Consider the following 27,560-nt stretch of genomic DNA (forward strand, 5'->3'; position numbering starts at 1 on the left):
GTTTATTTTGAGAGAGAGAGAGAGAGAGAGAGAGAGAGAGAGAGAGAGCAGGTGCACACGTCGGGGAGGGGCAGAGAAAGAGATTCCCCAGCAGGAACCACACTGTCAGTGTGGAGCTTGATTCAGGGCTCAAACTCACGAATAGTGAGATCATGATCTGAGCCAAGTCACATGCTTAACGGACAGAGTCACCCAGGTGCCCCAACGTTGGCTTCTTTTTTAAGATTGAATAATATTCTATTGTATGTATGAACCACATTTTTCTGACTATTCATCCATTGATGGGCACAGGTTGTTTTCATATCTAGGCTATTATGAATAATGCTGAAATGAACATGAGAGTGAAAATACCTATTTGAGATCCTGATTTCACTTCCTTTACATATATACTCAGAAGTGGGATTTCTGGATTGTATGGTAGTTCTACTTTTTTAATGTTTATTTATTTTTGAAAGAGAGAGACAGAGACAGAGTGTGAGCAAGAGAGGGGCAGAGAGAGAGGGAGACACAGAATCTGAAGCAGGATCCAGGCTCTGAGCTCTCAGCACAGAGCCTGACATGGGGCTTGAACCCATGAACTGCAAGATCATGACCTGAGCCAAAGTCGGACATTTAACCAACTGAGCCACCAGGCGCCCCTATTTTTAATATTTTGAGGAATCTCTGGATTGTTGTCCATAGTGGCTGCACCAGTTAATATTCCAACTAACAATGTACAGAGTTCCCTTTTATCCACATCATGGCCAACAATTTTCATCTTTTGTTTCTCTGATAATAGCCATTTTAACAGGTGGGAGATGATAACTCATTGTGATTTTGATTTGATTTCCCATTTAACAAGCACTACCCATTGGCCATTTATATGTTTTCTTTGAAGAAATATCTATTCAGGTCATTTGTCCATTTTTAATAAGGTTATGTGTTTGTTTTGTTTTGTTTTAATATTGAGTTGTAAGAGTTCCTTATATGTTTTGGATTTTAACCCCTTATCAGATATGTGAATTGCAAATATTTTCTCCTATTCCCTAAATTACATCCACTCTCTTTTTTGATAGAAATATAATTGACATACAACTTTAGTTTCAGGTGCACAACATAATGATTTTGTATTTGTATATATTGCAAAATGATCACCACAATAAGTCTAGTTACATTTGTCACCATACATAGTTATAGAATTTTTTTCTTATTATTAACTATAGTTGCCATGCTGTGCATTACATCCCCATCAACTTATCTATTTTGTAATTGGAAATTTGTACCTTTTGATTCCCTTCACTCATTTTGGCCTCCCCCCACCCAACCTCCTGCCTCTCCACCAATTTAGTCTCTGTATCTATGAACTTGTGTTTCTTTCTTTTTTTAGATTTCACATATAAGTGAGACCATATGCTCTTTTAGAAGCCTTTTAGTTTGATATAATCCCACTTGTCTTTCTTTTTTGTTTGTTAGTTATTTCTTTTGCTTCTCTTGCCTATGCTTTTGGTATAATACACAAAAAATCATTGCCTAGATCAATGTCAAAAAGTTTTACCCTATGGTTTCTTTAGTAGTTTTATGGTTTCAGGTCTTATGCTTAAGTACTTAATCCTTTTTGGGTGGATTTTTATATATGATGCCAGGTAAGGATCCAATTGTATTCTGTATGTGGATATACAGTTTTCCCAATAGTACTTATTGAAGAGACTATACTTTCCCCCATTGTGTATTTTTGACATGCTTTTTGAAAATCTGTTGACTGTAGATTGTGGATTTGTGGATTCTTCATACTGTTCTATTTGTCTATATGTCTGTTTTTATACTAGAGCCATACTGTTTTGATTATTGTAGCTTTTTGATGTAATTTGAAATCAGGAAGTATGATCCCTTCAGCTTTGCTCTTCTTGTTCAAGATTGTTTTGGCTATTTGGGGTCTTTTGTGATTCCATATATTTTAAGATTTTTTTCTATTTCTGTAAAAAAATGGCATTGGGATTTTGATATGGGTTACACTGAATCTATAGATCACTTTGGATGGTGTAGACATTTTAACAATATTAATTCTTCCAATCTGAATACAGGATGTCTTTCCATTTATGTGTGTTTTCTTTAATTTCCTTCATCAACATTGTATAATTTTCACTTTACACATCATTCACCTCTTTGGCTAAATTTATTCCTTAGCATTTTATTACATTTCTTGCCATTGTAAATGGGATTGTTTTCTTAATTTCCTTTTCGTGGCTTCTCTGGTTTTAATTGAGCATTTTATGTGCTTTTATTTTTGTCTTCTCTGTTAGCATATCAATTGTACTTTTAGAAAATTTAGTGTTAGGCCTACAGTTTGCAATAACATTTACAACTAATCTAAGTTCACTTTCAAATAATACTATACTGCTTCACATGTAGTGCAGGTACCTTATAACAGTCATAAATTTCAATTATCCATAAACTATAATCACCAAATACATTGATGCTATTATTTTGCACATTTATAACTTAACTTTATTGAAAAGTGATTCACAAATATACTTGTATATATTTAAATTATATAATGTGATTATTTTATATAATATACATTGTAGAATGATTACCAAGATCAAGATAATTAACACATCCATCGGCTAGCACAGTTAACATAAATAAATCTTTTTTTAAATGTGGTGAGAATGCCTAAGATCTACTCTCAGCAACTTTCACATATATAATACCATATTATTAACTATAGTCTCAGTGCTATACAGTAGGTCCTCATAACTTTTCTTCTTATAACTACTATTATTGCTATTATTATTTAAAACAAACTGTTACATGTTTGATAAATTATGAATAGGAAAAATAAAATGTTTTATCTTAATTTATTCTTTCTCTAACACTCTTTCTTTCATTATGTATATCCAAATTTCTGAACTATATCATTTTCATTTTTTTCTGAGGAACTTCTTTTAACACTTCTTGCAAGATAGGTCTAATGGAAACAAGTTCCCTCAGTTTTCATTTGTCTGAGAAAGTCTATTTACCCTTCACTTTAGATAAATAACTTATATGGATATAGCATTTTAGGTTGTTGGGATATTTTTCACCACTTTGAATATTTCACTCCACTTTTCTTGCTTTCATGGTTTCTAAAGAAAAAGTCTGATGTATTTCCTATTCTTGTTCTTGTAGAGGTACTTTTATTTCCTTTGGATTATTTCAAGATGTTCCCTTTGTTTTGATTTACTGCAGTTAGAATATGATATATCAAGGTGTACATTTTTTAGTATTCATTCTGTTTGGTATTCTCTAAGCTGCCTGCAATCTTTGGTTTGGACCGTTTCATTAACTTTGGAAAATTCTCAGCTCTAATACCTTAAATATTTCTATTGTTCTCTTCTCTCTTACTTCTAATTTTGGTATTTCCATTACATGTATCTTCCTCCTTTTGTAATTATCCCTTGGGAGTTATATTTTGTTCCATTTTTTCAGACTTTTTCCCCTTTTACATTTTAGTTTAGGAATTTCTACTGATATATCTTCAAGATCACTAATTCTTTCTTCATCTGTGCCCAGTCTATTGATAAGCCCATGAAAGGCATTCTTTATTTCTATTACTGTTACTGTGTTTTTTTATTTCTAGCATTTTCTTTTGATTCTTTCTTAGAATTTCTATCTCTCTGGTTACATTGCCCAATACTGTTGATATATATTGTTCGCTTGTTCCATGGAAGCACTTAACATATTAAACATAGTTTTCTTGCATTTCCAGTCTGATCATTCCCAAATCTCTGCCATATCTGATTATGGTTCTGATGTGTACTTTGTCTCTTCAGACTACATTCTTTGGGGTTTGGGTTTTTGTTTGTTTGTTTGTTTGTTGTGTGTTTTTTCTTTTTGTCTTTGTTTCTGTTTTGCTTTTTAATATTTTTTGGTAATATTTTGTTGTTGTTGAAAGCCACACATTATGCACCAGGTAAAAGGAACTGAGGTAAATAGACTTTTAGTGTGAGAGTTTATGTTTATCTTGTTAGGCTCTGTTTACTGTTTGCTATAGTTGTAGGTATAAGAGGCTAAAATTTCGTAGAATGTACATGTTTATGTCTCCAGTTTTCTTTGTGTTTTCCTAGAGACTGATTTTTAAATAGGGTCTGAGCTTTGCAGTTATTTCAGCTGAAAGCCCTAGTTATCATACAGGAACCTGATTGGTGGTAAGCATTCTATAATCTTATGATAAAGTCTTAGTCTTTCATGGAGCCCGTGCCTTTGAATATGACCTTCACAACTGCTTCTCAGCGTTTCTCCTCTTTTTAAGTGAGACAGGAAAGCTTGAGGGGGTAGTTGGAGTTTAGTATTGCAATTCCCTTCCCTCAGGTAGGCTAGGTTTGGTAAAATTCAAGTAGTTTAGGCTCTGATAAAAGAATTTCCCTTAGGGACAGGCCTTTGTTAAGAAGCACAGAGTGCTCTGGAATGATTGCTTTTATTAAATCCTCTGACAGAATTATAGGGAGATCTTTCTGTGATCTTCACCCTGAGATCCTGGTAGGGTTCCCAGAAGCAAAACTCATGAAAATGTGGGGTATTCCAAAGATTACATTTCATGGAGTTTTTAACTCTCAGGCTAGTCCATAGTGGGCTTACAGTGACTTATCAGTTATAGTTTGTTTCTACCTGTACTGGCTCTTTCTCCTTGGTTTCTGCTCCCAATATACTGTGATTCTCAGTATTTGCTTCTTTCTCAAGTTTTGGGGGCAAGGGTTTGCCCTGTGTCCTCAGCTCATTGTTGGATCTAATAATTGTTCATTTTAATTTTCTTCAGCTCTTTTTCTTATTATAAAGATAAGAGTGACAAATTCCAAACTTTTACTAGTTTTTAAGACGAGGTCCTAACTGAAACTTTTGAAGGTGGTGATTCCTGTAAACTAAATTATTATTTTCTAATTTTTCCAGTGTTTGCTGTTACATGTAACTTGCTTTTCCTGTTAATCCTTCAAATAAAATGCTTCAGAAGTTATTTGAAATATATCACAGGATCTCTTCATTTTTATCCTCTATTCCAAAACCAATCCCTTCAGTGTCTCTCTTTCACACATTCTGCAAAATTTATCTTCAATCCCAGAAAACACTCCCTTATTCCTTTTGTCTAGGCAGACTCTTCTCAAACCTTTTCCAGCTAATTTATTCAATAATAGTCTCTCTCTTTGAAAGTCGATTTTAAGCATAAACTGTACCACTCTTCTTTACTTCATTATGTCTACATATTTTCTTTCAACTATGTAGATCTTGTCTCTTGTTTAAATTTTAATGATTTCTGAGAACAAGGACCTGTTTTTTAATGCTTATATTTATCTTACACTAAATGTCTAGCCCAGAGCTATGCACGTACTAGGGGACTGACAAAGAATCATTGGTTGACTGTTATCTATCAATATTTGTTAGGAAATTGATTGCTTTACTGAGTGATTTGTAAATATAAACATCAACTGATTAATTCCCCCAAAGCAAGTCACTTCTAGATTTTCAAGAGCTGATAATTAAGACACCTCAATATATTAATAGATGGACGAAGGATCATTTTTCAGATTCTTTCTGCAGCCTGTGAAGATCTGTTTCTGGAAACTGCATTAGAAATGAAGAGGGAAAGACTGTGTCTGAAAGGACAGGATCAGCTTTCTGCTTCATGCCTGACAGAGGCTGTGGCTTCCCTACACATGAAGCTTTAAATCAAACTTAATTTGTGGTGTGTAAGCAGTTTCTGGCACTAAAGGGGGTTCTTCCATAGCAGATGACATAGAACTAAAAGAATTGTGTGTAGTGAGATTAACCCATAGCACAGAGAAAATGGAGAAAGTAAAACTCAATACAAACCGTGAAGACAGTAAATTCCCATTTTTCCCTTGGTTAGGTATATGTTGAGAAAGGAAAACTACAACATTAACCAGGAAGAAAAAGGTTAATAGAAAGACTATCAGTAAAATGTGGTTAAGACAATTCTTACATGTGTCTAGTTCAGCAATGGTACATAAATTTAAAGGGCAGGAGACTTACTCAAGTTACAAATGTCAGTATTATGAACTCTCAGATATGTGTATCATTGGGAGGGTACAGACACAGGGTAAATTTTAAAAGCATGTCTATTTGGAATATAATCTGAGCTTCATATTTCAGTATGGGAGACTCTTAGTTTCCAGGAACTCTCTTCCACCAACCAAACTTTAAGCCCTTCTTTCTCTCAAAGGGGAACCAGAAGAGATTAAGCCAACTGAATTTTAAATATCTTAATATATTAATATATAAATATTTAAATATATTAAATTATTAAATATTTAAATATATTAATATAGTATAAATATAAATATTTTTGTAGGAGCCCAAATGTAAATGATCTGCCTTTGATAATGAAATGTTGATGTTTAATAACATTCCTTTGCATGTGTATAGTGCTATTCACTCTTTCAATTACTTTAACCTATTTTACCCTCACAACAAAGTTGAGTATGGTAGGTATTTTTCCCAACTTAAAGCTGAGTTAATTTAAGGCACATTGACTTAATGACTTTGTAAGGATCCAGCTTGAGCTTGTAAATTTGAGGCCTGCATGTAGAACCCGGTTTTCCCTGAACATAGTTGTCTTTTCCAGCTTTATGCTAAATGCTGGCAAATCAGAGCATTTGTCTTTGCATTCATAACCAAGTGTCCAAAAAGGAGAATTAACTCCAGTGCTCCAATTTTCTATCTTGCAAAAACATGTATTTAAGAAATTCACCCCAGAACTTAAGGGCAGGATTGCCACCATGTAGACTTGTTTTCTTTGGTCAAAGGCAGGAGACAGAAAAGACAGCAGGGTGCCCACTATCACTTCATTCAGGAGGCAGCTGACCATTGGTGAGAATATAACTTTCCAGAGAAACAAGAGGCACACTCCTTAGGAAAGGTTCCTGGCAACTCAGTTGCTCTGTAAAGAACACTTACTCGTGGCCATTCAAGGCCCTTTGCAAATTCACTTGAGAAAGCAAAAAGCAGGACTATGAGAAAATGTCATACAGGGCAGGGTTCTTCCTGTGAGGGGCGAAGGGAGAAAGACAAAGGGAAACAGTGTCTGGAAAAGGCAGGACCATGGCAGTGGGCTAGGATCATTGGCAGATTAAGGCACAGGGCACATGCCTGTATTACACAAATGCAGGAGAAAAGTGGAAAACAAACTTCTCATGGTTATTCGGGGATAGAACGCCAGTAACCACTTTCAGTTTACTTCCTATAAGGCAACCATTTTTAAAGCTCACTTCTTTACTTTCTTACCCCCTGTTGTCAAAACTAACCTCAAACGCAAACACTACACCTGTCAATTTTTTCCCTTCATGCCATGGTACAAAAATCTAATTTGTTTTCATAAGTTCAGCTTAGAACGTGGAGCCCAGTGTTTCCTCCTTTTTGCTACACAAATCATGTTGGCTTGTTTATCAAAGCCTACTGGCATGGTAATATTTCTTTTTGCTAAGTGAATTCCTCACTTCTTTCCTTTTCCATCTGATCTTCACATCAAGAGTCACTTTTTGTGTTTTTTTTAGTTTTTGTTAATGTTTATTCATTTTTTGAGAGAGAGAGAGAGAGAGAGGTGGAGAGAGAAGGAGGCACAGAATCTGAGTAGGCTCCAGGCTCTGGACCGACAGCATGTAGCCTGACGGGACTCAGACTGATGAACTGTGAGATCATGACCAGAGGTGAAGTCAGACGCTTAACCTACTGAGCCACCCAGGCGCCCCATTGTGTTTTCTTTGTGAAGGTTACATACACAATACCCAGCCAACATTTGCCATACCCAATGGAGACTTTGTGAGCTATGTAATCATCTGCAATTTTTGCATGACTGGTCTCTCCCCATATCAGACGAATTCAACCAAGAATACTGTCTTTATTTCAGGCTCCTCAAAGAGCATCTTGGAGAAAAAGAAGTTGAGTTGGCACTCATCTTTGATTCAGTGGTGGAGGCTGACCTGGCAAATTATACCTGCCATGTGGAAAACCGAAATGGACGGAAACATGCCAGTGTTCTGCTGCGTAAAAAGGGTATTTATTTTTTTAACTATTACTATGGTTTGTTTAGCTACCAAGTAACTATTGAAGTTAAATATGCTTACTGGCCTTATTTTATCATTTAGCACAAATTTCTATTAAGCATTTTGTCTTTTTAAGGAAAAATATCTCTATCGCTATGGATAGTAGCATAAAATGCCTATAATCTTCTATACCATTAGGAAATAGATTTAAAAAATGAAATATTGTTATGTGTTAAATTCAGTGAAATAAAATGTACCTTAGTTATAAGTATTACATAAAATTTAATATGTATTGGCATTCAAATTTTTCTCTATATTTCACCATCTTATATTGCTTAAATGAAAAACTAGGGATTTTATCATTGAATGAGAAACAAAGCCACTTTTTTATTCCCTGACTAAAATAGAAATAATAAAGAGTATCATAATATTCTTATAATTGTCATAATAAACATTATAAATAATATGTCATGATATGACCTGGTATTAAGAGGCCTTTGATAGGTACATATATTTTAAAAATAATTTGGCATTTATGGAAACCCCTCTCTAACTTTATTTTTGGATGGCATGGAAATTGTATATAACGGGCAAAGAAAGTAAATTTATAAATAAAGGAGATAAACGCAAATATAGGAACAACAATCCCAGCAGCTGGAGCAGCTTCTGAGATTGGCTGTTATTCTGCCACAACTCTTGATTACTGCAAAAGGCTAAATATTTCTGTATGTATGCATCTGGCAAAGGTTTTTGTAAATGTAACAGAACAAATGTTCTCAATCAATGTTTTTGTTGTCTAGGTTGTAGATCAATAGAACACATTCAATCAACAAGGTCACTAGTTGTACCTTTTAACCAAGATGGAATTTCTGTTTTCCTGCCAACCCTAATACTTGACCTTGACCAGCAGTTCTAGGAGAAGCAAGAAAATGTCATTATTCTGAGAATAATGCTTTTATCTCTCTAGTACCATTTCTTATTCAGTTGGATTTGATTCCATCTTAAAATAAGGGAGTTGTTGTTGTTGTTTATTTTATTTTATTTTTTGTATAAAGGAGTGTAATATGGAAAGTAAAATCAGGAAACCCTGGTTGAGTAGATCCTTGTTCAGCCATTGATTCAGTAGGACTAACTTGTCTGATTAAATACCCTGAACCTCAGTTTTCTCATCTGTAAAACAGGGATAATAATATCTACATTGTAGAGGCACTTTGAGACTCAAATGGTAATTATGTAGTGTAAAATATACCACACTCAGTGTTATTATACAGAACTTGAATTACTTCTCCTGTGCACTAGGCAACCACATAAGTCCACCTACATAAAGGGCAGACATTGATCATGTCCAGATACCTTATGGCAAAGATCACTTTATTCCTGCTCATTCCAGTCTTATTTTAGGCTCAGAGATCATCCAACCCAGGGTTTGCAGCACCTCTGTATCTTCAGAAAATTGGGCAATGTCTGGCCACTAATTAGTACTTAGAACCTGTCTCGTTAATGAATGAATAAGGTTATCTATTATTATTGAAGATCATGTATAGCAAGTATTGTGCTAAGGACTGGGAAATAGAATGATGAATAAAATAGACATCCCCAAGTCTGGAAGGGTACAAAGAAAGGTAAATATTAAACATTAAACAAAAAATTTGGGGCACCTGGGTGGCTCAGTTGGTTCAGCTCAGGTCATGGTCTCAGGGTTCATGAGTTTGAGCCCCACATTGGCTGTGTGCTGACAGCTTGGAGCCTGGAAACTGCTTTGAGTTCTGTGTCTCTTTCTCAGCTCCTCCCCCCCTCATGTTCTGTGTCTGTCTCTCAAAAATGAATAAATATTTTAAAAATTAAAAAAAAAAACTTAAACAAAAAATTGCACAAGTGTTACTGCTATGAGGGAAAACAATGGTGGTAGCAGGGTTCCTATCATTCAGTCAGCAGGGATAGAAATAGCCTTATCTGAGTTTAAAAATAAATTTATTTCTATTTAATAAGTAAAACAACCACTAGCACCCCTTAAAATTTCTAATAATCTGACAGTAGAAACCAAGGCACACTGTAAAATTGCTACCTCCCATGGCTTCCTCAAGGAAACATGTCTAAAGCATGAATAACTAAGAATATTAATTCTCATCTTTCTCATCTCCATATATTAGAGTTCCCCAGAGTTCAGGTCACCTCTTCTCATTCACTTCCTAGATGATTTCATTCCATCTCTATCTCATGGTTTTGCTTATTGCATATATGCTGACAATTCCTAAATTTATATATCTAGCCTGGTCATCTTTCCTAAACTCCAGAATTGTATACCTAACTGCCTATTCAACAGCTACTCAAAAACTCCACTAGTGGATGTATCTAGTAGGCATATCAAGCTTCATTTGTCCCAAACAAGAATTTTGCTTTCTCCATCCTATAAACCTGATCCTCCAGTTGCCTTCTCCATCTCCATCACCATCCTTCCAGTTGCTCAGGCCAAAATCCTAGGAGTCATCCTTGACTTTTTCTTTTCTCTACTCGCATGCTATATCTAGTCCACCACGAAATCCCATGGCTCTACTTTCAAAACACGTCCAGACTCTGACATCTTTCCCCACATTCACTGTTAATGACCCTGGTCTGAACCACCAGCATCAATTGCCTGGCTCACTGCAATGGCCTCCTAACTGGCCTCCCTGCTTCTTTCTTGTGCCTTGCAGTCTGTGCTCATCACAGCAGCCAGACAGAATGATCCTTTTCATATATAACTTAGAGCATATTATTCCTCTAATCAGAACCCTCCAATTATAGAACCCTCTCCATTACACTTAAAATGAAATCCCAAATCTACACTATGGCCTACAATGTATGACAATCTATTGTGATTTCTGATCCAGTTTTCTACCGCAATCTGCCTATTTGCCTCAAACATCACACACACTAGCTTCTTTTCTATTTCTTGTGCTCACCAAGCATAGTCCTATCTGATAGTCTTTGCACTTACTAATTCCTGGGTCAGGAACACTCTTCCCTGAGCTGTTCCTATGATTCACTCACTTTTTTCATACAGGGCTCTGCTTAAATATTACCTGCTCAATAACCTTCCTTGGACACACTCTATAAAAGAGTACTACCCATCACTTTCTTTCTTTTTTTTTTGGGGGGGGGTTTAGAATATTAAACATTTTAATACAGTTTAAATCAGTGTGTCAGGTCCATTTCATCTCTTTCACTGCCAAATCTGAGGGCAGGCACTGTTTCGGTTTCTCTGCCTTCCCTTTGTCTGTGATGACCAAGGTATAAAGGCATCTGAAGTTTTTTGTTTAAACATTTTAAGCCTTACTGAAGTAAAATTGAGAAATAAAATTATAAGAGATTTAAAGTATACAACAGGATGATTTGATATACATATACATTGTGAAAGGATTCCCTCTATTGAGTTAATTAATAAACATATGTATCACCTTACATATTTACCTTCCTTTTTTTTCTTTTGGTGAGAACATGTAAGTTCCTCTTAGAAAGTTTCAATTATACAATACAATGTTATCAACTATATTAGATACTCAGACCTTATTCATTTTACAACTGAAAGTTTGTACCCTTTTATCAACTTCTCCCTATTTCCTCCTCTAGCCCCGACCCCTGACAACCATTTTTGTACTCTCTTCTACTATGACTTCAGGTTTTGTTTTGTTTTGTTCCATTTTGTTTTGTTTTAGATTCAATATATAAGTGATACCATGCAGTATAGTATTTACCTTTCTCTCTCTGGCTTACTTCACTTAGTATAATGAACCTCCAGGTTCATCCATGTTGTACTAAATGATAGGATTTTCCTCCTTTTTTAAGGTGAAATAATATTCCATCATATATATTTATGCCATATTTTCTTGATCTAATCATTCCTTGAACTATCCATCACTTTCTTTCTCTTTCTTGGCTCTATTTATATTTATTGTACTTATTACTATTTGATACCTTCTTACATATTTGTTTTCTTCTTATCTTCCCCCCTCACCACTAAAATGTAAACTCCACAAGAACAGGAACTTTTTCTGTCTTATGTACTGCCTTATCCCTAGTGCATAGAACATAGTAAGTGCTCAAAAATATTTGCTGAGTGAAAATGCTCCTCCTACAGGGCCAGAGCAATAGGGTGGGGATAGATAACAGGGATTGGTAAAGAGAGGATTTATCTGTGATTTTCTCTTGACTAGTGTCTGCCCTGGGCTATCTAAATGCATGTCTCTTTTAAAAGACATTTACTTTCCAGATTGAAGGTTAAAAACTTTAAGACCTCAGGGGCCAGGCAGATAGTAAACTTTTTTTTTTAAGAGGTTGGATCCTAGAGAAAAAAAAAAAACACAGGATAGAGAAAACATGCCTCACTTTAAAGGGGCAGTCACTACTCTTTTCTAGTAGATTATGCCATGTTTGCTGAAATGTAAACTCAAGGATAAGAGAATTTCTGAGTTTTCAAGTGAAGTTGAGTGACTAGGTATGAAATCTTTTGAGTTTTAAATATTGGTGTCCATTGTTTGGAAACATGTGGAACAACAAAACCTTTTGGGGAGTCATGTTATACCAGTGTGCACTCCCTGTTTTAGGTAGCAGTTAAATTTTTTCACTGTGCTTTGCAAAAGGATGCAGTTCATCTTCTCTTATTCTATTTTCCTTAGGAGCTCTCAACAATATGGTAGAGCTCCAGAAAAGAGGGAGAAGCCCTATGGCCCTGCTTCAACCTTTTTTATCAGACTGAGCTCTGGCTTGTCTTGCAAAACTTAAGATGTTTCCTTTGGAGTTAAACATTTCGGGTTTTATCACAGCATAGCCTGGCCTCAGTGGCTGCAGTGTTTTCACCCAGAATATGAGTATGATGTTTGTTAATGGAACAACAACTTACTGATGAGCTATGAGTCAAATATTGAAAAAGCCCTAAGTGATAATAATGAAGAAGCATTTGATGAATCCTTACTGTGAAAAGGCCTTTCGTAAAATGAAAACTCTTGTCTAATATATCCAATTAACAGAAAGCCTGACGGCTTTCTCAGAGCAAGACATCCTTATCTATGCATCTTTTACCTGCACCTACCACTTTCTCACTCTCTGATGAACTATCAACAATTATAACTAAAATATCAGTAAGTAGTCTAGTGTGTGTGTGTGTGTGTGTGTGTGTGTGTGTGTGAGTGTGTGTACCATGACTGAATTTATGCTAAGGAAATTCTGGTAATTGTTTCTTCTCTGCACATACTGCCTTTCCTACAAACCGGAACATATCACTGAATCCCTCTCTTCTCATTCCCAGTGCTACTGCCCCACCCTGAACCCCCAACCTGTAAAGAAACCCTCAGGTGGGATCTCCTAACCTGCTTCCCAACTTATGAGCTAGCTAAAAACATTTCCAGTCTTCCCTCTCTACTCCCTTGACTTCAGCTGCTATTTGTCTCACTCTATGATGCTGATCTTCAGGTTCAAAGTGAAGAAACCGTTGGGTTCAAACTAAGAAGGTTAAAAAGAACTACACTTGTACTTTGAGTGCCTACAAAAAGTTATAATCCCATAAATATTTGCTGTTACGGCTATCACTGTATTTGCGATGTGTATATAAGTCACAGTGCAAATAAAATGGCTTTCACCTTCTCAGGAAATGTCTCTAGAAGCACAGATCATGCTAAGATGGAAAATGGCAGTTGAAAACAGAAGACAAAAGAAAAGCCAAGCATCATCTTGGTGATGGCAATTTTGCCCTCTGATTATAGGATGCATGTTTCCTTTTTAATGGCTCTGCCTGGGTTGAATGAAAGAATACTGGTTGAGTCTCAGAGACTCGGTGCACAGTTTTAAACATAAACAGCCATCATTAGGTAATATCTTTCAAAGACATTTTTATAAAATGGACTCCCAAACCACAAAAGTACTTTTCACACCATGGTTTTCTTCCATAAATGTACTGCTGAAAAATGTGCCTACTACTTGAGAGCACAAATTGTTCCTACTGCTGAAGTTTCCATCTACCTAATAACAACTCTAGTTTGTATTTAACATAGAAATTGCTGAAAAAGTTCCCATTTGGTGACTTTTAAAACAGTTGAAATCTATTCTGACCAGAGAGAGACAGGGAGAGAGAGAGAGAGAGAGAGAGAGAGAGAGACAGATAAGAGACAGAGAGATATGGAAAGAGAAAGAGTCCAAAATATTTACAACATAAAATGAACATTTTACAGCAGGAAAAAAATGTTGCATCAAGTCAATCAATGTCCTAAGATGAAAGAAAAGTCAGTTTCCTGAGTAACAAAAAAAAATCATATTGATCTGTCCATTTAACACTGGTTGTTAAGAATGCACAACTTATGTAAGATGGTGGGAAAATCAGCAAAGATTTTGATATTTGTAGACCCACACAGGTCTCATAAGCAAGCCTGCCTTACCACCCATATAGAGGCAGGCAATGGCTCCTGGGGAGCTACACATAGAGGGCAGGAGACAGAGCTAATGTGTGGTAGGATTTTTTTACCTGAAATTTTGGGGCTTAATTTTCAAAATGACTACCTCTTGCAGCAGGCAGGACAGAGATAGATTCCAATTCCCTATCCGTACTCATTATGGTTCCCCTCATAATAATTCTTATTAACATATTTTGTCTCTCACAGCAGCCCCACTCCCTTCCCTTTTCCATTATTACTTCATCTCCTTACTGAAAAAGAGTGTCATTTATGCTTCTTATATTTTCACTCAGTGACTTTCCTGGTGGGACATACTGTCTCTGTCTTCCACTATCTCTTCTTTCCCTCCACTTCCTTTCCAAGACCAAATTCCCTCTCCCCCCATGAAACCTAAAACTTTTCTTCATATTCTGGACCCTAGGGAGCCCCTCTTTCCTCTCTGATACAGCTATAGGATTCTTCAGTACCTTTCAGTGAAGTGCCAGAGATATACTCAGTCCTTTCATGCTGCCTGGTGAATTGTATTTCAGGTTATTTCCTTGGAATTAAAAGGGCATAAGAAACCAAAATTCACTGCAAGTCACATGTTCTCATGAAGCACTACTAACAACTCTATAGAGCAAAAGGGAAAAGGCTCTCCTTTGTCAATTTCCAGGCTGAAGCTTATAAAACTGTGATGGAATAAAAAGTCTTGAATTTGAAATTAGGATATCTGGGCTCAAGTCTGATCTTGCCCAATTCTTAGGTGTATGACCTTGAGTAAGTGAATTAAACTACCAAGTCTCATATTCTTCATCTACAAATTTTTCCTAAAGGATTCTTGCCCCAAAAAGTTAACTTAGAGAATAGATTAATAGACTGGTTAAAAATTTTATTTATAATATATATTACTTGTAGTATCTGTTATATATATATATATATATATACCCACACACATGCACACACACACACACATATGTATATGTAGTATTTATTATATACATATATACACATATATACATATATATATATACATATATATATACACATATATATGTATATGTAGTAGCTATTATATATATATGTTTATTTTTTTTCCTTAATCTTAATCTTCATATTGAGCCTGGCTAATTTCCTTTTTTTTCTTTCTTTAATGTTTATTTATTTTTGAGAGAGAGACAGAGCGTGAGTGGGGCAGGGATAGAGAGAGAGGGAGACACAGAATCCAAAGCAGGCTCCGGGCTCTGAGCTGTCAGCACAGAGCCCAATGCGGGTCTCGAACTCACGAACCATGAGATCATGACCTGAGCCGAGGTCAGACGCTTAACCGACTAAGCCACCCAGGCGCCCCCTGACTAATTTATTTTAAGCGATAAGCCTATATAGAAACAAAGGACATCCCCAGGGAAAGGCTGACAACCTGGTTGTCAAGGGATCTTCAGGAGTGGCTGTCTGTCATGGCCAGAAATTTGATTTTGACAGTGTTCCAGAATTAACCCATCCAGGGATGCTGATTGCTGTCAACCAAACTCATAAACAATTTGTGTGCGAACTAGAATGTCACTGTCTTTTCCAGTATCTAGTAACATAGTAAGCAGAATTGGTAATAAAAAAAAAGGCACTTGGTAATTACAGATTTAGATCAGGGGGAGGTTAGCTAATCTTTTAGGCAAATTTATCTATATTATGTTAAGACCAATGAATGTCCCTGTTCCATAGGGGAAAATATGTCTCTGGTCTGGTGTCTTTCAGATTCAGCATTTCTCCTCTAGGCGTTGATGAATTAACATTCTAAATTCTCCTCTGACTTCCCATATCTCTAAATTTCATGGTACTATCCCCTCTTTTTATGATACACCTTACATTTGTTAATATCACTAACTAAGCTACTGGTAAGTCACTATTTCCTGAGTCTGGGATATATGATGTCTCCTCCCATTATGTGTTGATTTAATTGTTCTAGCTATTAGAATTCTAAAAGTCCCCCACTCAAGCAGCCGAGGGCTACTATCAGGTAGCCTACTGTTGGCTGAGTAGTCCAAGTTATTAGCCTGGATTTCTCATTCTCTTTTAGCCCCACTGGGCATATTATATCATATACATATTATGGTCATTTATTCAAATAAGTAGTGGAAATGGATAAACTGATTTCCCCAGGTTATCTTCTATTAGATTATGTTCTTAGGGTTAAATGAAACAATTAAATCTTGCCAGATCATTCAATTTTATTTGATTTTGAGAATAATTTTGTGACGATGTTCTCATGTAGAAGAATATAGGGCCTGTGGCTTGGGAAGTACTAGATGGTAATCTTTCTAAATCAATAAGGTAATTTAACAGAAACAACAAAATATTGGCCCTAGACATAGAAAAAGGCAGTTCTAACAGTTGCCTGAAATACACTTAAAACAGAAATATATATGTGAGATCTAGATGTGCTCAAAAAAAATTGGGAGCGACTATTCCTTTTCAGATAGACTCATCACTTTCAACACTAAAATTACTCAACTCTTTAGAAAAGAGTTAATTTCATGAAATTTGACTTACACATATCTGTCAAGAACAAAGCTACATACTGTATTAAGCAAGAATCTTTTGGGAAAAAAAGCAGAATGGGCTGTACATCTTACAGACTAGAAATATGGAAAGATCCCAAATGTTGCTGATTTAATTACCATTTTCTGTTTACTCTGTTGGTTCCAGATTTAATCTACAAAATTGAACTTGCAGGAGGCCTGGGAGCAATCTTCCTTGTCCTTGTACTGCTTGTGATCATCTACAAATGCTACAATATTGAATTAATGCTCTTCTACCGACAGCATTTTGGAGGTGATGAAACTACCAATGGTAGGCTCTCTCCTATTGTTCAAACTCTAAAAGGCATGGATTTGTGATTATGTAAGAGAATATCACCATTCTTAGAAGATATGTGATGAAATACTTAGAGTTACACGGCTATGACTAAGGCAATTTACCCCTCAAATAGTTTAGAAAAAAAATATGTATTTATCAAGAAAGAGAGCAAAGGGGAGAAAATATTAACAAATGGTGAATCTGGGTAAAGAATATATTGATGTTCTTTGAAACTATTTTATTTTTGTAATTTTTCTATGTGTTTGACATTATTTACAAATTAACAGTTTAACAAGGAGACATTAGTTGATCAGGAGCTAAAACAATCGCTGTCAAAACCCTTCCACTTAAGCATAAGAGACTGTTAAAAACTGAGAACAAACTGAGGGTTGATGGGGGGTGGGAGGGAGGAGAGGGTGGGTGATGGGTATTGAGGAGGGCACCTTTTGGGATGAGCACTGGGTGTTGTATGGAAACCAATTTGACAATAAATTTCGTATATTAAAAAAAAATAAAGCTCAGAAAACAGCAAAAAAAAAAACCTTCCACTTACTAAGAAATAAATTAAGAATAAATTCCATTATTTTCCTCCATAAAATTCAAATGCAGGTACAGATCATTTTTAGCCATTCCTGGCATTGAAAAAACAAATCATTTAGGAAACAGATTAAAAGCTATGGATGTTATCTTTTTAAAACTCACAGTGCATCTGGACCCACATATTTTTGATGATTATAGAACCATTCTCACAGAGGACCTCAGTGGATAGAAGTTCAGAATGTAGCTTATAATTTTATGTTTGCTATCTATGTCCTTTGGAAATCTTATGAATTAAATAGCAATAAAGCATTGTATTGAGCTTTGAAAATGATTTAATTTTTCAAGAGAATAAATTACCATATTTCAAGTCAATATCAATAAGAAATCATGACATGTCACTCCTTATGCATAAAGCCCTCACCCATGAAATACTGTAAGTCTTAGAAATATGTGTGTGGAATCCTTAGGTAAGCCAAGATTAAAAAGAAGTCCATTTGTAAGTCATTAAAAAGGAAGGTTAAATTTTAGTTTTCATTATGTTGAAATAATGAAGGTTAGAAGTTTTATTTTGCTAAGATCATGGTCTTACCTCAGAGGAGAAGGGCTCATAATTTTATCTTTATAGTGATAAAAGAAGGGCAGAGTGGTAACTGTAAAAAGGAATTTTTTTGAGGAATCTTTTATTTTGGTCCTATTGTTTCTATTATGTAAATAATATGAGTGGCTTTTAATTGACTATGTTTTCATAGTAAATTAGAGAAATGCTGTTTGATGCGTACATGTGCATGCTCTTTATCAAAGGAGTGTGTTTACCTATCATAGCAGCCCATTTAGAAGTATTACAGACCCTTATTCAGACATAGTTTCAAAGTGAGAGATTAGGGCCTGTTGCAACCATAATTATATGCTCCAACAATATAAATGAAAATGTTAATTATACTAAGTTTCTATATACAACAATTAGTATAGAAAAATATGACTTCTTACCTGCACACATAAAATAACTAGATGAATTGTGCTACTAAGGAAAAAGTCACCGGTTCCCAGGTGCCAACAAGGGGCTATAGTATCCAACTGGGAATGTAAAAGATGCATTGTCGATATGAAAGAACATGAAAGGGAGGCTCCTGTGATTAATTTGTTTTGAGTCATGATTATAAGCAATTTGTCAATACTCTGTAAATGATGATACAATTTATTAAGTTAATCTGCAATAATTATTTTCATCACCCATACTCAATAATCCAGATTAACTAATCAGCTGTAGTAAATATTTGTAAGATTAAATTCATACTAGCATCATAGGACATTTCAGGGATAAAATATTCCATTTTGTGTCTATATCTCCAATGTGGCCCATGTGGTCAAAGATAACAAATAATCTAGAGCATTTCTGTTAGAGAATTGTGTATTGATTCCAAATCAATTGTTTTTGGGGAAAAAATGGAATTTGGGGGGAAGGGATTTCAAGAGTTTTCATTAGGAAGGGCAATACAAATATTTTATAGTCCTACATGGAAACTTAGACCTGAAACACACAACCTGTACTAGCTGAATGGAATACTAAAAAGTCAACAGGTATGTGGTAAGGATGAATAAATGAATATTAAAGCTCTTTTAGAAATACTCGGTTTCATGATGCCAGATATCAGCTAGATAACCTCTGAATTTTTCATTTCTTTATTTAATATTCTGACATCTTATGGACACAACTTAGTTTTACCCATATACTTTTTTTTCATGTTTTCTCTTTGATTCATATCTATAGTAGCATTTTCTGAAAGTTCTTTAAAACTGCCTTATTTTTATAAAATAAAATCAATCCAACAAACTTTTACTTCTTAGCCTTTTTTTATAAAATTCATTTCATTTTAATCCATCAAACAATGACTAATTCACTTATTTGACCTTTGAGTTGTTCAGTCATTAAATATTTATTAAGTATCTACTACGTGGCAGGCATTATTTATGATATATTTACTTATATTCTTCATCTGGATCAATACACATAGTATAGTAGGCACTAGGGATATAATAATAAACAAAGTTACACAGTCTTTGCACTTTAGAAGCTAAAGATTTAGCACTGTGTTTAGCATAGCCCCAGAAGAACTGGATTGTAAACAGGAATGGCCTCCTGGTGGTGAGCAGGATTAAAATTTAAAAACAGGGAAGGACAGGTATGACAACAGGAAAATTCTTCCACAGTTTGGTTCCCTTTCTCATAACTTTTCTCTTCATTAGAAACAACATACCTATGGTGATCACTGTGCAAGCCCTCTTTCTTATAATGCTCTGCCATCTGCATTGTTCTCTATTTCCTGGTTCCTTAGATGAGCTTAGTCAACATGATTTAACACAAGGAAGGTTCATTAGCCTTGCCTAGCAAAGTGGTGTTGTGGAATTGCCATTCAGTTTTAAAACAATTTTCAGGCCTTCCTGTTAACCTTATTTGCATCATGTTGTTGATTTTGCTCTTCCATCTTGCTGTCTCTGTGATCAACAGCTGTGGCTATTCATGAGGTTTTCTTGGCTGTCTGCATAACACTGAAGTGCATTTTTTGTAAACTGTGGCATCTGCATCACTGCTTGCTCACTAGCTGGCATTCTAGAGCTTCTGGGACATCTGACATGGTGGCTTTGACAGCACTCTTCCTGTTCTGTCCAGCCACCATAAGCTCTTTATCTTTAGCTCATCTTAAAGGGACATGATTAGAATCAGAAACAACAACTTTCCAAAGAATGATATGCTTCTAGAATGTTAGGTAAAATTTATTATCCAGACATATTAGGTGTTAACACACATCAAAGACATCCATGTTTTTTGTCATAACTTGATTTGGGATATGCAAATATAGTAATATTTTTCTAGAAGAAAGTCTGTAGCATCACCAATATTAGGGTATAGGTGAAGCGAGTAAGGATGAGAAATATGTGAGTTTAGGGAAAGCTGGAGGGCAAATAGTCTTAATCAGGATAAGCAATGGAGGCATGAGTCTAATGGCCTGGTCAGATGGGTCAAAGACTCAGGTAGTCATTGCAGATGTCTAGCTCATAGTAGATGCTCAACAAATCATTGTTGAATGAATCGATAAGTAGTTGAATTTAGGGAGGTTTGTGAAGTAGAAAAGTTATCGAAGTCAGAGGAAACCAGAATGCAGTCTGACATTATGGAGTTTGAGGAAGTAGCACCATCCATTAAGAACAATGAAATACATTCTGTTCATAGGAATGGATCTGTTTGTCCTTTGGCCTATTTTATTCTTCCAGCTGTATATCATCAGCAGCTCTAAGTCCCAGGTGAGTAATTATAGCTGGAGAAAGTCAAGAGCTTGCAGGTGCATCCTGAGCTTGATTGGAACAAGGGCAGAGGTGCTGAGATTACCAGGAGGTTCTTACATTAGCATTGCTTATGAACATTCTCACTTCCAAGTGGTGTTTTATGCATAAGAGTGGAATGTGTCCCATTTGTAAGCCAAATGATTTCAACTATCCAGTGCAGTCCTTCATGTGCATCTGTTTCTTGGCAATCAAGTAACCCAACCAAGGTTTACGGAAGCCTTTTCCAGCCAGAGGACATGCTAAAGAAAAACCTTTTGGCTTCAGGCACCATCATAACATAAATAACCAGAGTTCCTTTCATGTGGGGGTGGTGAAGACTGGAACCTTACTAGAATTAGAACAATATAATCCTGCCTCAAATATCTCTAGATAGGGGGTTCCACCTACTTCTACCCTAGGGTATTTATATCTCTTTATATGCCTATCATTTAGTAGGTAGAACTAAATCATTAATGGTATAGATGAGTGGCTGCTTCATTCCGTAAATTACCTTTTGGTCAGTTTTACCTATATTCTAATCAGGTCTGCTTTAATGGAAAATATCGATGTGTTTAGAAACAAATCCTAAAATGTTTTCCTATCATTTAAAATTATTATTTGCAAGTAACTAGGTTTAATAAATACTAACAGTTTCATTTAAGTCTATGCTCACTACATTAACTTTTAAAAATAATTTTCTATAAATGAGGGAACTTTGAAAGCCACTGTAACTTTTCCAATGTGGCCTTTCTAAAATCAATGGGGACTAATAGCTTTAGTAGCTATATTCATTAATAATTTTTAGGAAAAATATTTAAACATTTTACATATTCTCTTTGAAGAGGCTGGCTCTGAGCCAATACAGCAAAGGAGGAAAAAATGCTTTCTCAAAGCAAAATTAACTCCCTGACTAAATGTGTGAAGGGAAAACCTAATTTGGCAATACTGGAAGGATGTATATTTCGAAACAAAGGCTTCTTTTGGAAGCTTGTGTCAAATTATTTGGCCATGGATTGAACAAGGGTAACAGACAATACACTTGTATAAAACCCAGCTGCTGTCTCTAATATTTGGTGATAAACTGCTTTTTGTATATGAAGATGACGATACTAACCAACTGGAAGTATGGCATGTGTTGTGAGTAGTGTCTCCAGGAGTGAGGCTGGATTATTTTGATCTTCCACACTCTAGGGCCCAGCCCCTCTTGGATCTCTTGCACATATTTGTGCAAACGAGGTATAGTCTGTGACCAAGTAACAGAGCCAAGCCAGCTGGCACAGAAAAAGTTCAAATCCATGACTTTGGTCTATTTAGTCCTGCATTCAGACACACTGAGCTAATCACTCACACATCACTGAATATCACAAGATGTATAGTCACCAAAAGTCACAAATAATTCTCTCTTATTCTTCCTGACTATAGGTTTCCCATTACATATCAGTTTCAGTTCATATCATATGACTATGTTATGTTGAAATGTGCTAGATTTCTTACAATATGGCATGTGGCTTATTTTGTCTAATTATTAATGACAGTCACTAATTATAGGGCTTATTCTAGACTGTTAGTGGTTATAGAATTTTAGTACTTAAAGAGAACCTGCTAATACATAAAACCCACTTGTTATTCTTCATATTTAAGACAACAAGGAATATGATGCCTATCTGTCTTACACAAAAGTGGACCAAGATACTTTAGACTGTGACAATCCTGAAGAAGAACAGTTTGCTCTTGAAATACTGCCAGATGTCCTGGAAAAACACTATGGATATAAACTCTTCATCCCAGAAAGGGACCTGATTCCAAGTGGAAGTAAGTACTTTCAAGTACTTGAAACTTTCAAGTTTTGTATTTAAAAAGCTTTGTGTCTTTTATGAAGTTATATGGAAGCTTCAAATGTCAGAGCCAAATATTTAGATAGTTGTTCTCACAGATTTTATTAAATTCAAAAGTGTTCTGATATTCTACCACCCAAAATTTTTAAAAGGCACTCTCACTTACATTTTAGGCATGGTTTTTAAATTGTGCTTTAATGGTATTTTTTTTATTATATTGCCTTAGTGTTGTGAGAAAATGATGATCCTTAAAAAAATCTCCAAAAGTCAAAGTCTTTTCAAAGCATTACAGTTCCAAAGCTGATCTTCTGTCATTGTGCTTCTACTTATACCTACATTCATTGCTACTAATAACTGAATTTATGTGTTGTTACTCGTTTCCAGATTTATAGAAAAAAATCCACATAAAAAAGATATGTGAGGCCATTGGGTATAGCACTTTCACCGTGTATTCAAATTATTTTAAAGAAGTGCTGGACTATGTGGGCTTGAATGCTACTTTTATATCATGCTACATATTGAAAGCTATATTTGAGCTTTTAGAATAAATTCAGATTCAAGTAAAAATATATATTTAGTTCCTGTTAATGTTCAGAGTGCTGTACAGTCTAAACTGTAAGGGGGATACAGAAAAGCCAAAAATATGTTCCTTGCCCTCGAAGAGCTTAAAATGCCATTGAGGGAAAATAAAAGTGCTAGAATTAATTTGCGTATGAGTCTATATTAATATCCTTGAGAGGGGGGGATTAAAATGTGACTACAAATCAGAATATGGTAACTTTTACACATGTCATAACAAAATTAAAAAGCTTGCATTTTCCTTACTTCACAGTATGTAAAATATCTTGACATAATTTCATTTCACCTTTACAATAACACTATGTGGAGAGAGGGCAGGTACTATTATCCTCATCTCACAGATGAGAAAATAAGTTAAAGAAATCCAAGATCAGATAGCTGGCAAATGATAGAGCTGGGATTCGAACCTAAATCTGTTTGAGTTTGGTTCTCACTCTGCTAGATCATGCTATTCCTCAATAACATTTATTCAGATTATCAGCAGTCCACCAAGGACACTAAACTGACAGGAGACAATTGAGTTTTGGTTGTTTATCTCTTTTCTCAGAATGCATATATGTCTGTTTCTGTGTGTACATGAATATACACACTTACATGTGCATAGGAAGGAAGAAAGACAACATTTATTGTTCCATTACTTCCCTGAACCACAAATGTAATAATTCTCCAAACTCTTTCCCATGATCTTCCACTCTTTTCTTTCTGTAATTCTCTTCATCTTCATGACTTGAGATACCACTTCCATATTGACTGAACCCCAAGGAACCTGCTGATACCTCTGAGTCATTTTTATTCTTCTGTATCTCTCTCCCAAATCCAGTGTCCATTGATCTTTTCCATTCTCAGCTCTGCTATTCTAGTATAGGCCCTAATCACCTCATTACTACAATGTTGTTTACTCTCTGCCTTCCCTATTTTTCCTCTCATCCATTTCCACTAATAGGTATAAATCCTTGATCATGTCACTCCCACATTCAACGTTAAATTGTTCACCATTTCCTATAGGATAAAATCCATAACTCTTAGCTAAACACTTCCATAGTCTGGTGCTAGCCCAGATTGGTCTCCTAAACTTGTCTCTTACCATTACCCCTACTTATACCTTTCACTATACCCAAACTGTGCTTTTGATATACATTGTGTGTCCCTTTAATGCTTTTGTTCATGTTAGTTTTTTATACCTTTACAAATTCTATTTACTCTTCTCCATATCACTGCCTCTGTGAAATGTCCATAATAATGTCTCCAGCCTTAGGGTTCACCATGCATAGTCCCTTGTTGACCTATACATTTTTTACTCCTGTGATACTTTACATTCTTTTATTATTTTATATATTTGTCCATCTATTTATATCTTATCTAGTCAGCAAGCTTGTAAGTTCCATGAAGGCAGGGACTGTATTTCATTTATCCTCATATTCCTGTCATCATCTAGTAGAAAATTTGAGCTCGTTGGATGCTTCATAGATGCTTTTTGATTTTGTTTGGACAGTGTTTAAGACAGGAGGAAACAATGAGACTGAGATAAGTAAGGGTTTAAATTTTTGCATGACAGTATCTAAAAGGCGTTTTTCTTTAACAAGGCGAGTGTGAAATCTAAACAGGAGCTTTCTACCGAAAGAAAAACAATATGAGTAATTCATAGGAATAGTCCCAGTCCTTAAATAAGCTACTGAGAATATTGCTTTTATTTTTTGATGTTAGAAAGAGTACCTATAAGGAGTTGATGGATGAAAAATTAAAAATATCTCTTTACTATTTTTTGCTTAATTTATTAAATTATTATTTATTTTTTTATATTTTGACAAAAACATATTGTTAAATGTAGAAATTCTGCAAAATCAATTTTAAAGTGATAATATCCTAATTGTATTAAAGTAATATCATTACCAAAGTTAAATTTATATTCTATGTTAGGTCATCTTCAATAGGATTTAGTGTGGTGCTGGCTTGTTTTCTTGCATTCCAAAATTGTTTGCACCACAATAAGAAGTCTTTATCAACTCCACCAAGTGACTGAAAAATGTTAGTCTTCGTGTCTGAATATTTCAACATTGATTATCTTTCATCTGAACTGGAAAACATTGCTTCACCATTGTGCACATTAGAAAGGGAAATGGGGTGGCACCTGGGTGGCTCAGTCGGTTGAACATCCGACTTCGACTCAGGTCATGGTCTCGCGGTCCATGAGTTCGAGCCCCGCATCGGGCTCTGTGCTGACAGCTCAGAGCCTGGAGCCTGTTTCAGGTTCTGTGTCTCCTTGTCTCTCTGACCCTCCCCCATTCATGCTCTGTCTCTCTCTGTCTCAAAAATAAATAAACGTTAAAAAAATTTAAAAAAAAAAAGAAGGAAATGGGACAACATGGAACACAGGAAAACCACTTTACCTAAGATTCAGTAAATGATACTTGGCTTATTATGTAAAGAAGAAGCTATTGTGTATAGGTGAGAGTCAGACCCAAACACCATGAGGGTGAAAGAGATGCATCCCCAAATTATGTCTTCTTAATGCTCCCATATAGTCTGTTTTGGTGATGTCTCAGGTCAAATGAATCAACATGCTGTGTCAATTTAGCCAAACAGGTGGTAGAATATTTTACACCTCACTGACTTAGCTATTTGTTTGGATAAATTGATTCAAATTAATTAGTTGTTTTGGTGTATCAAAGACAGGCCTGGTCATCCTCCTTGACCATAGAGTGTGAGGTGTATATAAGCTGTATTTCCTAGCTCAAAACTACAAGATTTGAGTTGGGGACTATAGCACACTGAATAAAAGATAGTAGGAAGTTGTCACATATTATACCCTGACATTTAAAGAACTTAACAGAAAAACACCCAAAAAGTCACTAGGATGGCAGACATTTTATAGTCCATAGAAGATAATTTTAATTTTTTTTGAGATTATACAACCATCAGACTGAGCAGGGACTTGGATCCTGGGTACTCAGTGGTACACAGGAAGACTCCTTTTACAAGTAAGCCATTTTGGACAACTATGCAGTTTTTAGATGCAACCACTGGAGGGTGTTTGATTTTAATCCTTCCTTCCTGAATGAGGAAATTCATGTTCTCTGAATTCTGATTCGCGAGTGTAACCTGCAGAAGTTCCTAAAAAGGCCCTTTGACAATTTTTCTTTTTCCATCAACATTTCAGAGCTGGCTGAGCAGTCACCATGTCACGATTAACGAGTTTTTCCTTGGCATTTTTAGCACGCCTTCAGGAAGTCGATGAAGTATATGAATAATATACTTGATTTACACATGAATGACAGAGTAGAACATTTTGGACTTGGTGTATGTGTGTTATTAAAGAAGCTTCTGTGGTCTGTATTTGCAGCCATTGGTACAGATTTAACAGGTTATGCTATATAAATATAGACACATTCCTGGGGGGCGGGGAACTAGTTACAATATTATAAGCTATGTTTGTCCCTCACATCTCATTTAAAACATGTTGACCCAAGACTACACCTTCCTCCAAAAACTAGCAATGAGGCCTTTGAGGATTATAAAAGGAGACTTCATAATATCATCCTTGATCTACAACAATAATTTTCTATGAATGAAATTAATGAGGTCAACATTAACCCATTAATATTTAATGTCTTCACTTTTGATGTCTCTTCCATTTCTTTTGTACCACTCTTATGGTATTCCAACTCAATCTCATTAACGTACAAAACTTTTCAATGCATACAACTTCGAAAGTACATGAATGAGACTCCCCCGCCACCTTCCTTTTGTCTCTGTCCCTGTCTCTGTCTCTGTCTCTCTGTCTTTTCTTCATATGACCAAGAGTTCTCAAAAATTTTCAATAGAAACATGTCACTTTCCAAGGTGAGGTGGTGTCTGTACTGTTATGACATGCCCTTCTAGGGAAGTATGCTTTGGCCATCATGAACCAGCAGAGATGGGGAGATTTGACACAAATATTTTTCCTGAAGGCTAAAACTGAAAGGCTTCAGATCTGGACATTATTTTCCTGGCGGTGACCTACCTTTCCATTCTTGAGCCTG

The 27,560-nt window shown here is 35.5% G+C and overlaps 1 protein-coding gene across 3 annotated transcripts in view; it reads left to right on the top strand.

Annotated features, from left to right (window-relative positions):
* Nucleotides 1–27,560, top strand: part of IL1RAPL2 (interleukin 1 receptor accessory protein like 2) — a 1,211,101-nt gene that overhangs the window by 1,172,454 nt on the left and 11,087 nt on the right. For all 3 annotated transcript variants that reach the window (XM_045051172.1, XM_045051173.1, XM_045051174.1), the window contains 3 exons: nt 7,877–8,022; nt 17,117–17,260; nt 22,769–22,939. In XM_045051172.1, the coding sequence (XP_044907107.1) occupies nt 7,877–8,022; nt 17,117–17,260; nt 22,769–22,939 (461 nt within the window). The remainder of the gene's footprint in view (nt 1–7,876; nt 8,023–17,116; nt 17,261–22,768; nt 22,940–27,560) is intronic.

The sequence above is a fragment of the Felis catus genome, chromosome X, assembly GCF_018350175.1.
Source record: "Felis catus isolate Fca126 chromosome X, F.catus_Fca126_mat1.0, whole genome shotgun sequence".
Lineage (NCBI taxonomy): Eukaryota > Metazoa > Chordata > Mammalia > Carnivora > Felidae > Felis > Felis catus.